A 16,691-nucleotide genomic window follows, 5' to 3' on the forward strand; every position below is an offset into this window, starting at 1 on the left:
TAGGTGCGATGCAGTGAAACAAGTGCAAGCATAAATGATAATATAATCTACAGTATATATATCAAAAATCAGTCATGCTGAAAAATGAAGCTGCTCCCAATGAAACTCTGTGTAGAGGATCAAAATGTGATGGTACTTTTCTGTGTTCATAATTTCATCAGTGTTGATAAGCTCTCCAACACTGCTGATTGAAATGCAGCCCAAACCCATGTCAGAGCCTCCACCATGTTTTACAGATGGCTGTAGACACTTGCTGTTATACATCTCTCCTGACCTCATCTGTACATATTGACTTTTTGAACCAAAAATTTCAAAATTGGATTCATCGCTCCTGTTACCACTAATTTTCAGGCCAGTTCTTAATTTAATTTTGAATACCATACCTGTTTCCCTTCATTAAAAATGGCTTCCTGACAGCCACCCTTTCACTAGCACAATTTCTCATGAAGCTTCAGTGAACAGTAGCTGGATCAGCTGAAGAACCAGATGCATCTCTTAGGTCCTGTGTCAGGTCTTTGCTGAAATTTTCCCCTTTTCCTTAAGAAAACAACTTTCAAATACTGTTTATCGTTATTTTTATTTTTGTTTTTTGATCAGTCTGCTTTAATGACTTACTCCAGACAATATCGAGATACGCTTCCAGTTTTAAGTTCACATTTCTTTGGGAATCACTTTGTTGGTGCAAAAATACTATTTTATGTCTGCCAACTCTGTTATGTTTTGCATTTTTTGTGCATTCAGCTATAAAATTTGGGTAAAATTATGTGTTTTTGTGACAATCTGCGGGTAACAAAATGATGCACAGAAACCTTTTCATATATACACTTTCAGCGATAACCAGTGTATAGACACCCAATATATACATACAAATTACAGCACCCAGAATCATAGACTTGCTTTTGCTTAATTCTATACTTTTCCCTCTGTCCCCTTCTGTTTCCTAAACTTGTGAAATATGTACAAACATTATCTGCATTTTATAATACACAGAGCAATGATCATGGAAAATGAGAGCATTATAGAGACTATGAAAAAGAGCAAGAAAGTGCAAGTGACACAAAACAACAGAAAAGTCACAAGATAGAATGCGAAACACACTAAAAACAGAAATGACTGAGACATATGACAAAAACAACAGGGAAACAAAAGAGAGGAACACCGCTGAGGCCCCATGGCTCATTTCGGTGAAAGATGGCTTCTGTTCTCAAAAGGGACATCAGCATGAATGCTCCTGTCCTTAGAGGAGACTTCACGCAGAACGTTCCTCAATTACTAGCCATTCCTGCTGATCCCAGCGGGGAAATGGAGGAACTCATGGCCTGGTACCCCTACACACAAATCCTGGCCTACTGAGCATGTGGTATTTCCATTAATAGAGTCTTGTATCAAACCGGTACCACTGCCTGCAGCAGCCTTTTACTACTCGCATCCTTTCCCTCCCTCCTTACCTTGAAAGTAAATATTTTTTTTCATTTTGCTGATTTTTTCCAAACAGCGGTCGAATTCTTCTATTAACCGTCTCCTTTCATAACACAGATCTGTACACTTTCTTCCTGCTCTTTAATACCTGTTCTGTTCTGAGCATTTAGTCAAACACGCACCTATTTGAGACTGGATGCTTGTGTGCATCCATCCAGTACTCCGTATTGAGCTTTTGATCCACTCTACAGCAGCTGAGTGAGCAAACAGTGATATTCAGCACAGTCAAAGCATCCCATTCTCTAAATTAGAGACCAGAGAACGAAAAGTTCTATAAGCAACCAATCAAAACCTCCCTAAAGTGCAATGCTTCGACTCAGTGACATCATTCATCCGGGGACAAGACAACACAGTCTACCTAATTGCTCAAGATCTCTGTTTCTTCCTCCTCTCAATTGTTCTTTAGGGGGATATGTATTTTACTAAAGCAACAGAAAAAAAAGTTTTAATGATGCAGATGTGATAGTTTTGTCAGTGCTTGCTCAGTGCACGTAATTAATATCCCAAAGAGACACTGAAAGAGCTCTGGAAACCAAATTATGTTGCGGTGTTAGGCATCGAGCCAGTTGCTACTCACCACGCTGACTTTCACGGCGTAGAGCAGGTCAAAGGGCAACGCGGCCACCAAGTCGATGATAAACCACGTGGTCAGGTAGTGGATGCATATCTGTCGTGCGTCGAAGACCACCTGGCCTGACTTGCTGACATAAGTGGTACGAAAATTGAAAACGATGTCTGGCAGTTGAAGAAAAAAGACACACACAGGCTTGGTGGTTATTATGAAGACTCAATTATTTACAAGTGACAATAAAACAGTTTTAAGACAGCAACCAACCTATGATGAACAATATCTCCACGGCAATGTCACTGACGGTTGTGCTGCGGGTCAGGTCGTCATCGTTACCGATGAAGCACACGTTATAGGGCACCGTCACGGCAACGTAGAACGTGGCGAGCAGAATCAGCCAGTCCCATCCTGCTTTGAATGTGCTGTAGTGTAGTAAGATGAATTTGGATTTCTTGGCATCTGCTACCTTATACTCGGGCAGAGCAGGTAGGTCGCCAAACACATTCTGGATGGGACAATATAAGGGGGAAAAAGCCAGTTTATCCACCTATTTCCACCTACAGTCAAGCGAAAAAGAAAGCACGCCTTCTTTTAATTATTCAGGTCATGAAGGTTTGACAGCATTTATTAATGCACAGCTCTCATAATGTTCCAGCTTTACATTTCAATCAGGTTGATGTACTGGGCCATTGTAGCACTTTGATAATTTTCTTTTTCAGAAATTCTGTTCAACATCCTGTTGCATGTCCCAATTTGGGCCAAATGTTAGCTGTTTGACTGCTAATGTCCTCATTTATGACTCTGAAATATTTTGGTATACAGAGGGGTTCATGGTCTCTAAAGTATCCAGCTCCTGTAGCTGAATTTCTTAGTCTTTACCCCCCATCACCGTGCTAAAGGTTGGTATGAGTTTGGCTTTCACCGAGTGTGGTGTTGCACATTATTCCCAAATATCTCTGCTTTGGTCTCATCTGTCCAAAGCACATTGTTTCTGCAGTGTTCAGTTTAGTGAGAAGAGGGTTTCTTCTGACAGCTCTTCCACACACGCTGTCATTGTTCTGTCTTATAGTCTGACCTCGGGGTGGATGTGATGGGACATCATGCTGGCAATTGTCTTGAATATTTTCTACTTGTGAATCTATTTCACTGTAGAATGATGGACTTCAGATGGTTTAGAAACGGCCTCATAGGCAGCAACAATTTCTCCTAGATCATTGCTGATGACTTTCCTTCTTGGCATTATGTAACACACACCTGAATTCTGCAGACCAACAAACTGCCAGAACCTCTTCTTTCATAGAGGTGCTCACACTTGCTAATATTCAGTTAATCAAGCACATTAGACCCTCTTTTTACCACACTTCTTTTGCATTTGACTTGATTTTTTGTTAAATAAATAATCACATTATTAATACAGGAATGAAATTACTCAAACTATTCATATTGTTGTAAATTCACTGTATGTGAGAGATATTTGCTCCTAGCCCTTGAGTGTGTCCATTGTGCTTCACTAACAGCAGTTATCTTCTTAATTCCCAAATTGCACAATCTGTCCCCATCCACTTTTTAAATGAATCCTTCATCACGATGCATCCTGTCCCATTGTTTGAAGAGGCTGATGATATGATGATACCTTGTTGAGTTTAATCTTGCTCTTCTCTCTGCTGTGTAGGTGCCCAGAGATGTGGTAAAGTACGGTACTGCTCCGCAGACGAGCCGAGCTGAAAGGAGAGCCTGTTTTTACCCTGCCGCGCCGTCGCTCTGGAAATGCACACAGGGAAAAATTAGTACACACCGATCTACAACACTTTACCCCCCAAGGTTAACTGATGACTGAACCAGCCATTATACTTGATGAAATACATAATATTCTGCCTTGAATAGGAAAACATGAATATGCAGCAGTGGGAATAATTCATTTCTAAGCAAACTGTGTTATTTGATCAGAAATGCAAAGATAGTGAATGATATTTACAGTCCTTTGGCCTTTTGTTTGGTCAAAAAACATTTATTATGCTTTCATCCGCTGTACTGGACAAACCCGTTGACTGATAATGTCTTATTGTGTAAGTACCATCTCGAACAAAACAGTGCAATTTTCAGCTTTGATAAGTCGCCACTGGGGCAAAGAGGCAGTTCAGTAAGGTATATTTTCTGTGGTAAATTGCTACTGGTGTGGGACTGTGTGTAGCAGATAAAGTAGATAGTGCAGGATAGTGCAGGAGTGATGTGTTCAGACTGAGGAGTTGGGTAATGGGAGAAGGCACTTTATTGCTGCTGGGTTCTGGGCCTCATTCTCACCGCTGCGCACCCACAGGAAAGGACTAAGGCTAGATTGGCTTGAAAGGGGATAACAACGATAACAAAGCTGCAGAATAGAAGTGATAACTGCTTCTGAGTGTCCTTTGGAAAGTATATGAGTTCTCTCCACAGACAAGGAGAAAAGACAGGGCTCATCCATAACACGGTGCAGCCTTGGGGGACGCGACACGGCAGGAGCACAGAGGCAGAGACATTCTTATTTTTAGACCTAATGAATTTCCCTCCACTTTTAAAGCCATTCTTGTGTGGGTAGAGGGGGCACACAGATAGGGAGGGGTGGATGTTGTGCATAAGTAGGGGAAGCCGTGGACAGATTGTAAAATCAGATGGAATAGATGAGAAACTCATGGAGGGATGCAGTTGTGAAAAAAGTACTCAAGGATGCAAAAAGTCAAGTAGAGGTGAGAAGCCGTTTTGCCAAAGGTGAAAATGTTTGTCATAAAAGAAGAGAACAAACAAAGGAATGACAGGAGATCGACAAGATACGCAAGAGTCTCGTCTTAAGCTTGAAAGTTTTTGAAGACTCAGCTCTAAAAGCAAAAGGTGGAGGGTCCCACGTATTTAAACCCTGGTGAGTTGTCCCTCGAGAAGTGGTTGTTGACCAATATTAATCATGAAATAAGGTGTGAAAAAAGTGTGGGTCATTACCACCGGAGGTTTTGGGTGAAACCACTGTCAGACCTTGCCCCACCCTATCATCTAACCTAATGAGGTTACTTGACACATGATTTGTGTGGGGGGTAAGGTGCTTGTGAACGGAAGAAAGAAGAGTGACCTTTACCCTTTAGCTGCATTTGTACAGTGTTGTCCTGTCGAGCTCGCTCTTCTATGTTGTGTCATATCTTTATGTAGTGGCTGTTTGGGTTTTTGGTTAAAGCATAAAGTTCAGGTCATCACTAAACGGAAGATCGGTGGTTCGATCCAGTCTGCATGCCAAATATCCTTTGGTAAAAATACTAGATGGCCTAAGTTGATCTCCAAATCATCCATGGGAGTGTGAATGGGTGTGACTGTTGGAGAGCCATTAACCATAGAAAAAAGTGCTTATATGAATGGGTGAATCAGACAAATTTTATAAAGCACTTTGAGTGCTCAGGTCTAGTAGAAAAGCACTATGTAAGAACCAGTCCATTTACCATTTACCTTAGTTCACAGGAAGACACACATGATTAATAGTGGGTCTCAAACCCATTATACTGTGCTGTTTGTCTGTGTCAGAGGCATGCAGCATCAGCCTCTTTCCTTTTCTATGAAAAGCATTTCATTATATGGGCAAAAATAACTTTGCTTTCTGCTTCCAGTTCCGCCTTATTTACAGAGTAATTAGGCAAATCCAGAAGAGGAAGGTCTGAGATGAGAAACGTGAGTTTGCTTACTTCACAAGCACATACATTCACACACATTGACTCTGGCTTTAGCTTAGCTTCTTTTTGTATTGATGAAAATCACAAAAGCTGGAAACATTGATTGAAGTTCATTTTTAAATTCCCTATCAGACAGAACATGCTAATCCTGACCAAAGCACCTGAACAAAGACTGGTTTTAAATTAAAAAAATAAAAACAAAAACCGATCTATTGTCTTGAAATGCAAGTAAAGGCTTTATACATAATTTATTTAAAGACAGGGACTGATACAGTGGTTAGCACTGTTGCCTCACAGCAAGGTCTTGTATTTGAATCCACTGGACATCTGGGACCTTTTTAGGGTTTGTATGTTCTTCCTCATGCTTGTGTGCGTTCTCTGTGGTAAACTTGCAATTATAATTTGACCGCTGGGATAGGCTCTAGCTCCCTGACGCTGAATTGAATGGATGGATGGATGTTATATTAACTCTTGGTCTTTAGTTTGCACTACAACCTTTTGCCCCACAAACCTAACTTGTACAGTATGCAGTAAAGAAAGATGAATAACAGTATAAGGGGACCTTACTACTTTCCATTGGAGAGATGAAACACACTCAGCTTCAACACATATTTTATGCAACAGCTTAAGGGGATTGTTTTTGTCTACATCATGAAACACCAGTTTAACTATTGAATCCGATGGATAAGCTGTGGCTGCTTACATTATAAAAATCCACATGCAAAATGAAGATTAAATATTTGGGGATTCTGGTCACCTCTCTTTAGAGGACATAACTTCCTGTACATAAATGCACATACAGACCTTCCCTCTTGTCTTCTTGGATGGCTTTGACTTTAGTGTCAGTGATGTCCTTAAATGAAGCCAGAAAGAGCACCACGTCGCCTTTTTCGTTCTTAATTGGCACAATGTCCAGCAGGCACCAGAACAACACAGCTGAAAGGGGAAAACACACACAAGATTTACAGTTTGTGCGTATACCGGTGTGTTTATGCAAAAGCAACAGTTCCAAAGATTTAGACTTATTAGTGAGCCTGTCTACAGCTGGATGCCCCTCGGGGGAAGCAGAGACTTTAAATAGATCAAGCCACTTTTCTCCAGGCACAGCAAGAGATGAACCCATTTCTGAGGTCCCATCTCCTGCTAAATAGATTCCTTGTCAAAGAGACTACAGGTCAGTATTGTGGGCAGTGTTTCTGATCAGAATGAGTGTGCTCGTTGTGGTTATTGTGCACTTGTTAAACGATTGATTTACCAAAGGAAAGTGTCATAGGAGACAGATTTGTGCATCCAGAAAATACAAGTAGACCACATTGTATCATTTTGTATGTACTGTAGATGAGCCAAAAAGTTAACAAAATGCATACTGTGGAATTATCTCCAGCCTGCCGTCTGCCTCAACTTTGTGGAACATTTCTTTTTAGTTCATTGTTTTGGTTCCACAGATCAAAACTTTGGGACTGTTTTTACAGCTCTCATTAAAAGCCACTGTACGCTGCCTGCCGAGCACCGAACAGCAAACAATTAGGAGCATGCTAGTGAGCACAGTGGAGCATTCAGTAGCTAAGGGACAGATGTTTTTCACAGAATTTTGATGAGACTACAGCAGATTGAGAAGAAGAGCAAATATTGGGCTTGGATGGACTGAAAATTTGAAATGAAACTAAATCGTGTTTCGTGTCCTCTGGATCTGCATATGTGCAGTTGTCTGCTTATGAGTTTACTCCATCAGCTTAAAAAGTGATCAAGTCAGGGCTGTATCTAAAAGCGAGTTTGTTCCTTAAGGACCGTCTGGAAGTCTTCTTTATGTTAATTATTTAATCACATCAAATTATACCTAATCCACATCAAGCTGGGGGATTGTGCATGGCTGGCAGTAAATAATAAGGACAATATTTAAATAAACCTAATCTAGGTAGGTAGGTGAACATTTTAGTTCTTTAAAAGGATTCGTCTTTTTTTAGCACACAATGTCACTGTGACAGTAGAGATCTTTGCTCTACCTTTACTGCTTTTCTGCTCAGTAATTAGAAATGAGTTGTTGATCAAGAGGGATTTCCCATGGAGTTCCCTCCCATCTCTCCCACTCACTAAATCCCCCTCGCCTCATGATAACTAAATCGCAGTATTTTTCGTCTCCCCGTGTGTACGTGCGAATATCTGTCTGCCTGCAAGACAAGGCAGCACTATCAAGTACACAGTGAGAGAAAGAGCCTTCTTGATTGCGATCATGCAGCGTTGGCTTTTCTCAGGCAGACAGACGGAGGACAAACTGAGTCAATCAGGCGCGTTTACTTTCGGGACGCTGCTGTGACAGACGAAAACGAGAGGGATGAGGCAACACAAAAAGGCTGAGGCAGGGGAGGAAGCAGCAAGATAAGGAACAGAGACATAGAAAAAGCGGTGCCAAAAGAACAATGTGGAGATGGTAATAAGACCGGGACTGAAACAAATGGCATTGCCATGAGAGAAAGAGAGAGAGATGAAATGTAACAAAAGGGCTGAGTGAAAAGAAAAGGAGATGGTGGCAAAGACAACAAAGATGCGGGTAGAAAATCACATCTGTGATGCTATTAGCAAAGCTGTGTATACCCTGCACGACCTGCTGAATTTGCTTTAAAAGCCAATCAAAAATAAACACATGCAAACATGCTAAAAAATCTGACATGTGCACGAATCACCATCTATGTTTTACTCGTTTTGAGAGAGCATGCAGCATGGCAAATCATCTTCACAGCTGCTGTCAAAACAGCGTAATCACAAACAGCTTTTGATCAGTTCACACAATGGTGTTTGCAGATCTCTCAATTTCTAAGTCCTCTGCAATATCAGACAGATTTGTGTGTTTTGAACATCCTCTATTAGGCGTGCACTAAAGTGCAGTAAATATGTTGCATGTGCATGCAAACTTTATTATAAACAGCAGTGAAAAAAACAAACAAAGCAGGTAGTAAGGCAGTCACACCTGAGTTCTACTTATTGCCAAACGCACGGGTGCAGGAACATCAATTACCCCATGACTAGATACTAATTGGACTTTTATATTAGCAACCCATCTACACGGGAAGCCTTTAGAATCTCCTCTGTGGTTGATTCTGCTGTGTATTGCCTAATTGATTTTGATGTGAATTTGATGAATGTTGTGAGTTTTGAGTCGATATCCTTTTGGGCTCCTGCAGCTGTCCAGGTTTTTAAGATTTTTGTGACTGGTGGAGCATCACTGGTGAATATTCCACTAATATCCTAAGTGGAAGCTAGTGGAAGCAAGTAGAAAAAAAAGCTCTTTTTGGTTAATTAAAATCTTTTTTCAAACCTCGTTTTAGTCTTTAGTTTACTTTTAACCAACTACAATAACCTTCTGGGCAGGACTCGAGATGTGACAGAACATGTAGGTAGTACAACATCAGTCAAAGGAGAAGTTGGACTTCTACTGCTGACTTTTACTCTTCTGGAGATGAAGAAATGTGTGCGGTAAAACCAAGATGGAAAATAATGATTTAGCATCCAATAATTTGGTTATTTATAAGATTTTTCTGTCTTTCCTCTCACACCCAACCAGTGTTGGTGGAGTCTGGTTCTGCTCGCGGTTTCTTCCTGTTAAAAATGAGTTTTTCCTTCCCACTGTCACCAAGTCCTTGCTCACAGAGCCGTACCATTTCTTTCTACTATTGTTGGGTCTTTATCTTTCAATATAAAGTGTCTTGAGGAGTTGTCATGAATTGGCACTATAAAAAAATGGAACTGAATTGAATTGAAAGTAATATGATGGTCCTCTCAGCTGTAACCTCATCTACAGTATAGACTGGCTGAGCCCAGTGCTGAGTAAATTGATGGCAGCTTTAGAGACATTGAACCAACACTGTTTGTTTGAATCAATGTTTAGAAACAACAGCTCGTAAAGTGACAAGCTCATTTGATCGATTTAAAAACATTAACAGCTGCTGGAACTTGCGGTTCTAGCAGCTGTTGCAGGCTCCATCTCCGTGCCAACAGAAAATAATGTCGAGGCAGGTTCATTGCTCATCACTGATCTGTTTGGACAAAACAAAACAGAAATCTCCACAACCGAAAGTGAAAAATAAAGCAATCCAGTCAGATTATCAAGGAAGAGACTTTGCCCAGTTGCACAAGAACAGATTTCTTTTGTTTCCACAGACTTTATCAAATGTGTCATGTTGAAGGCTCAGTTGGAAACTCACGAATGAGCCCTAATGTGAAGTGAAAGAGAGACACTAAACTGATAAAATGAATAACTTTCCTCCTGGATTGTGACAGAGGAACTGCTGAGGTATTCACTAAAAAATACAACATTTGGCTGTCTGGGTGGAAACGTGTTTTTCTAATTATTTTGTAGATTCACAACTGGATCTGTTAAAAAAGAAAAAACCCAAACAATAAGAAATAACAAAAACTCTTAAATGCAGGGGTACATAGCACCATCTCAGCTTGTATCACAGCAAGTGTGTATCTGCTGGCACCCTGACGATCTCATTATTTTGACTCCATTTTGTTCATTGGCCGGCTCGCTAATCAGCGAATCACACACCGAACCATACTGCACCACAGCTAGTTTCTGGTCTCGGTTTAATTGAAGGAGACGGGGTTAAGGAGTCACTAGCAGACAGCTATTAAAGTTTAATATGTCTCAGAATTAAATAATAACTGTAGGACATTCCCGACTGGTGGCTTTGTTTAATCACCATTTAATGAGAATGGCTCAATAAAAGAAGTAATACATCCATGCCTTCTGCCATTGCTTCATCTATCGACTGGCCCATCTACGCTGGGTTAAATTGACCTTCCTCAGAAATAGCCACACACAACTGCCATCCATTCGTGGAAATCTGAAAGACAAAGTACCCCATGGTGCAGTATCTAATAGCTTTCTGAGCCTGCCTACCATCTATGATTCCACAACCTAATTGGCAAATGGTAAATAAAGGCTCAGACTCTGCACTGCGTTGTGAAGCGACTCGGCATGAGCTGAAAACAAATGATAAATGAAGGGAGCCAACAATAATTGAGCACGCAACTCAAATACTACAGCTAGGAAAGTGACATTTGACTGACCTGTCTTTTTGTAGAACATGATCTCATCCTTAAACTCTTTGCGCTCCTCCAAAGCCTCGTCGATGCTGAGGATGATGCTTTCGCTTGTCTCAGGACCATACAGGAACTTACAGGCGCAGCTCTTCTGCATGACCTCTGCCCGAGAGAAGCCTGTGAGCTCACAGAAGCCATCGGAGCAGTACACAATGGGAAACCCCTTCGACATCTGAGCATTGGCCAGGATGAAGTTGCTGTCTGCAAGAGAAAGAAAAGATAGAAAAGACTATTATCAAGGTTATGGTAGAATTTTGTTTTGTTTGTTTTTTTCTATTGACCTGGAAATAATGAATGCCTTTTATGAGGTTTCTGCTAAAAAGGAAAAATAAATGGAGAGCTCAGGATAGCTTAGTTCAATTCATAGCTCCTTTCCAAAGAAAAGGAGTAAACTGTTACATTTGGCCAGTGACCGAAAACAGATATAAAACAGAACTCTAAGAGCAAATTTCATTTTAATTCTTCTTTATTTTGCTGCTTCAAGAGGCCCTTCAGGTCCCAGAACCAATCTCCTAGCAACCAAAAAAATACACCATCTAAATTCACCATTGTTACTAACATTTCTTCTTTTTCTCCTCTTTACCTTGGTGCTTGGGTAGTAGTGTACAATTGGTTTTAAGAGCATTTTCACAGAAAACAGTAGTTCTGTATGTCTGAAAAAAACCATTGATGAACCAAAGCACTAAGGAAACTAAGAGACAGCCTTTATTGCTGAAAAATGAGGCCAATGCAAAAGTGTCTCTAATGGCCACTTGAAGCTCATTCCAAAGGCGAGTCTGTCCCAACAGATTCCTACGACGAATTCAAGAGTATTAAAAGCATGTTTACAGGCTGGTACAAAAAGCAGTTTGGCCTTTATTCTTCCCCGTTTTATAACAACAGTACAATTTAGTGAACTTTTTTTGTTTTAAATAACTCATCCATTTGGTTAAAGCCTATAATTAGGGGTGTGGTTGCACTGACTGCTTTGGGTCCTGACAATTAATTTATTTCTAAAACTGCTTGTACTTTTGGGGGCCTCCTGAAGCATTTTAATGTAATTATCTGAAAAATGACTGACAAGGAAATTTGTGCTTCAGTTTTTTTGTGAATGAAATTCTGCTCTTTGATGAGTCTGTTACTTTGCACTGTTTAGCAGATATCTATGTACACTAGTACAGTTTATGGGTGCAGCTTACTAGCCATGGTTGGTAGCATTAGCAGATAATTTGGTGCTCTATCCTCTCATCTATGTGCTATATGGACAAAAGTACTTGGCCTTCTTCATTTTATGGCTACAGGAATCGTTTGGCCATCGAAACTCATGCCATGAAGCTTCCAGTGCACAGTCTCTGTGCTGATGTTTATGGCAGAGGAGGTTTGGATCTCTGCAGCTACTTAGCGTTGCAGACCTTTATGCACTATGCACCTCAGAACTCAGCGAATCCACACTGTAATTTTATGTGGTCTTTTACTTTGTGGCAGAGTTGCTGATTCTTAAAAACAACACAGCTTACAGTTAACATGGAACAAATTTGAATAACAAAGTGTCAACACTGGCATCCTATTACAGTATCATGCTCAAATTCAGTGAGCTCTTTAGAATGAAAGCTTGCAAAGGCCGATTGCACCTGATCTGAAAAATTAAGAGGTGTGGCTCCATACTTTTGTCCACATAGTGTAACCTCTGGTTTTCCAAAGCTAACATGGAAATGGTCAAGAAACTAACATCAAGGATGTCAGAATGTGCAGCCCAGAAGCCAGTGGATGACATCACGGTGGGTATGGCTGTCTTTTTTATACAGTCTGTGTACAAACCCCAAATTTGCTAACAGATGCCAGCATGCTTCAGAAAGCCAGAAGGAAAACCACAAACGGGTGTCAATTTATTATTTTTTTACCGGCCCACATGCCTAAAATGAGACATCTTTCATATTGCACACTGCCATCTCATCCATATTGAAATGAGAAACTAGCTATCATCATTTCTTTTTTTCTGGAAAGCTGAACATTATGAACAGAAATTTGGCCTGCTCATCTGTGGAAACTGTACTGCCAGCACTGGGACACCAAAATGCTTTTATCACCACCAACTTCTGAAACTTCAAACAGTATAAATGGAATCGTTTTCAACTGGTCAAGGAGTGCCTCTCTAGCTGTTTCAATGACTTGCTCTCACTTAGCCACTGCAGTGATATTTTAACACAGAAAAACTAATTCTGATAGGATGGGGGTTTTGTTTTGTTGTTTTTTTTAGCTTAGACACATAAAGGCCTGTGTGGGTAAAATAAAGGTTATTTAACTAAATAAATTAGTGATTTCTGTGTAGAAAGAAAAATGCCTATGAAACTCCTTGAAAGTCCCTGGCTTTAATAAACACTGATTTCTCATTTGTAATACTCTTAGTGAGAGTCGTCTTAAAGATAGGCCATGGGCTCAGGAGAAATTTTGGTAAAGAGTGAGAGAAAAATCTGGAGAAGGGGATCAGTAAGGGAGACGTGACGTGATGACAGTGAAAAAAAGAATCACTGTGCTGAAGTCTATCACAATTAATTAGCCCATTTGTGTCTAACTCTAAATACCCAGTTGAAGTGGACCAGCTGTTTCTACCTGAATCCATCTATTAAGGCACACAAACATACACCCATGTGTGCAAACAAACACCCACAGTGGCAGGATTGTGCAGAATGATGCTGAGCTGTGCTGACAGACAGCTACTGTTTACAGTACAATGCCCATTATACACGACAGTTGACTATGCTGCTTTGACGGTTTCTATAGTGCGTGAGTATCTATAGGTCTATGTATTTGCGTGTCCACTGCTGTAATTTGATAAGCAGTCAAACCAGCAAATCCTTGTCCACGAATTACACGATGAAGTAAGAATACAGATACATGCATGGCTTCATTTGGTATTGAGAAATTATACAGAACCCACACAAATTTTGAGACATTTGTATAATCAGAGCAAATAAATGAGCTGCAAGCACTTTACTCGATACACCGAACACAAACCCACAAAGTGACACGAGCTTGTTTATAATCACTGGCTGACACATCCTGCAAAGTGACTTGTTCAATTATGTTTCATTGCAAAAATCAATTTTCTGCATCAGTAAATCTTTTTTTTCTTCATCCCAGGTAATTAATAGTTTTATGTTTTATGTCAGGGTTTGTTGAAAGCAGACACCTTAGATCTGAACTGGGAATTCAACTACAGGGAACAAAAATCTTGTATGTGACACAAGAGGAACGAGCAGCTTGTTCCTTTTCTCGAATCCCATCAAGAAATCAATAGTTGCTTCAGCACTCTGACAGTGCTCACTATAAAAAAAGATATAAATGTCATTATACCCGATGATTATAGGTTATTTAATAACAGAAACACACTTGCTTATTAAAGCTTTAGTACTATTTCCATCATCACTATTACTTATTGTTTAATATTGGCTAAGATGTGGGAAAACAGAACAGTACACTGTTTTGGCCTCTTTATTAGCTACACCTTACTAGTACTAGGTTTTACCCACGGTTTAATGGTGTTTATGCCAAGTTCTGATCGAATGTGCTACAAAGCACAATCCCACGTTGAAAGTTGCATAAATCAACTTTCTTCCTCATTCTAATTCTTGGTTTGAACTCCAGTAGGTTCTCTTTACCATGCCTAAATACACTGAGTTGCTGCTGTGTGATTGGCTGATTAGATATGTGAACTTCCCAAGTAGTTGAATAGATGTACCTAATGAAGTAGCTGGTGAGTGTAGTTTTGGTGGCAATTTGAACTGTAATAACCAATAAATAACCAATAAAAACAAAAATAGTCTTTAGCCTTTCCAAGTCCACAAGTCTGCTTGGGTCTGTTTGATGTAAATACAAAGAATAAAGAGTTCAAAGAATAATAGCAATGACTACATGACCATCATGTCTCTAGTCGTCTGTGTCCAAAACAGAGTATAATCTATTCTTTAAATACTTTCTGGCTATTTGAATACCAATACAGGAAAACAAGTAATTTACAAAAACTTGCATAATTCATTTGCATTGACAGAAAAATTGAAATGTTTTGGTTTTTTACCAAGAGCTGTGGTAAGCATGACTAGAAAAACAAAATGTAACAATGTTTTGGATTCATTAGCATACAGAAAAGTCTAATTGACAGTGATCCCAATTTGTGAAAAAGAAAAACACATATGAACGTGTCTACGTCAGCAGCAGTATTTGGCCTGAATGGCCCAGACAGATGGTCAGAGTGGGTCTTAGCACTGGGACTGGCTGTCAGGCGTGAGGCCCCTGAGGCTGAGGGTATGAAAAAGGGAGGCAGTCAAGACTGTTGGAGATTGAGACTCGTGAGTCCTGAGGAAAGGCCCGCAGCCTATCTCGTGGCAGCTCTCAGAGCACAGGAGGTTGGTATTGACAAAAAACTATACTGTGTTTGACAGCAGATTAATTTGTTTGCTTAGAATTGACAGATATGCAATATATTGTCTGCACATACAGTATACTTGTACTGCGTCACATGGTGGGGAGACAAGGTCATCTTAGGTAACTTGTTTTACCTGGCATGACCTTGTCACCCCTCCCCTCAGGATCAAACACATAATATGAACATACTCTAGAACAAAGCAAACATTAAGCTAAGCATGTACATTAAACTCTACTCTCCTTTCATGCCCTGTGTTAAATTCAATATGTTAAGAACTATATTTAGCCTATAGTTGCTTTCGCACAACAAAATCAGGTCAGGGCAATGAAGTTTTCTTCTCACATGCAGCTCACAGCAGGGAATAGCTTCAGACAAATTCTCACTACTGGAAATTCTCTATTTGGTTTTGTCTAGGCAGCTGCCTGGTGTTCGAGAAGCAGGACACATGACACTCACTCATCACTGTGAATTCACCAGAAAATCACCTGGGCTATTTTTCCATGGGTGCAACTGAACTTCACATGTGCTTTGCAGTATGCAACTAGTAGGTTAACGACCAGTTAATTTCTGGTCTGACTGTGTCTGACTTCTGACATGCACCTAACCTAACCTATTGGGTTATCTATAGAAAGGACCTGGACTAAAAACACCTTATAATTGTGTCTCAGAACACATACTTCAAACTTACACTTGCTATTTTGAACACATAAGAGCACTCATACCAACAAGTTAGGCTATAAGAAGTGGCCCAATAAGCTACCCATAATGGTCCAAGTTGTAAGTGCATATAGCTGCACACTTCTTAGTCATCAATTATTATTTATTGCTGGGTCTGCTGCTTTAGAGTGGTTTGCATCACATCTATCTGAATCATTCTTTTCCGTGGCTGCCTTTTAGTACCAGTGTTTAGTACCAGTCCTCCTTTACTTTGCTTACCTATGATGTGCCACAAGGTTCATTTTAGGGGCCCTTATTATTTTGGTTATTTCAGTTATTTCTGCTCTTTCTTCAGCACACTGCGAGCACCTTTAAGGACATCTGTTATCACTGCTATGCAGATGGCATTCAGTTATATATCGATTTTAAGTCCCAAGAGCTTTTGCAACAGTACGCCCCAGACTCTGGAAATCTCCCTGTAAGCTTGAAATCCATGGACTAAACAACTAAAAAGTCATATTTTTAGACTTTTTAACCTTTGTTTTTATCCTCTGGCATTTTGTTGTGAAGCATTTGTGTGATGTTTATCTTTAAAGGTGCTATAGAAATAAAATTTTACTTATTATAATGGATACACTAGAAAAAGGGAAGGTAAAACAAACAACTAGATCATCATGTTTTTGTGTAGAAGATAGATGTGTGGTGAGAGGGTCCAGCAGTTGTAAATATTTGCAAAAATGCAGGAGCTAAGAGAACAGCTTTAGTCACAGTTTTTAACTTTTACACTTGAATTTGT

General features: G+C 40.0%; 1 protein-coding gene across 1 annotated transcript in view; it reads right to left on the bottom strand.

The window, feature by feature from the left end:
• Positions 1 to 16,691, bottom strand: part of kcnh8 (potassium voltage-gated channel, subfamily H (eag-related), member 8) — a 53,958-nt gene that overhangs the window by 24,985 nt on the left and 12,282 nt on the right. Inside the window, exons 2-6 of the mRNA XM_005728913.1 lie at positions 10,804 to 11,037; positions 6,538 to 6,669; positions 3,681 to 3,808; positions 2,315 to 2,552; positions 2,057 to 2,214 (exon numbers count right to left, since the gene is read on the bottom strand). Of these exons, the coding sequence (XP_005728970.1) occupies positions 2,057 to 2,214; positions 2,315 to 2,552; positions 3,681 to 3,808; positions 6,538 to 6,669; positions 10,804 to 11,037 (890 nt within the window). The remainder of the gene's footprint in view (positions 1 to 2,056; positions 2,215 to 2,314; positions 2,553 to 3,680; positions 3,809 to 6,537; positions 6,670 to 10,803; positions 11,038 to 16,691) is intronic.

The sequence above is a fragment of the Pundamilia nyererei genome, unplaced genomic scaffold, assembly GCF_000239375.1.
Source record: "Pundamilia nyererei isolate P.nyererei 1_Seehausen unplaced genomic scaffold, PunNye1.0 scaffold00030, whole genome shotgun sequence".
Taxonomy (NCBI): Eukaryota; Metazoa; Chordata; class Actinopteri; order Cichliformes; family Cichlidae; genus Pundamilia; species Pundamilia nyererei.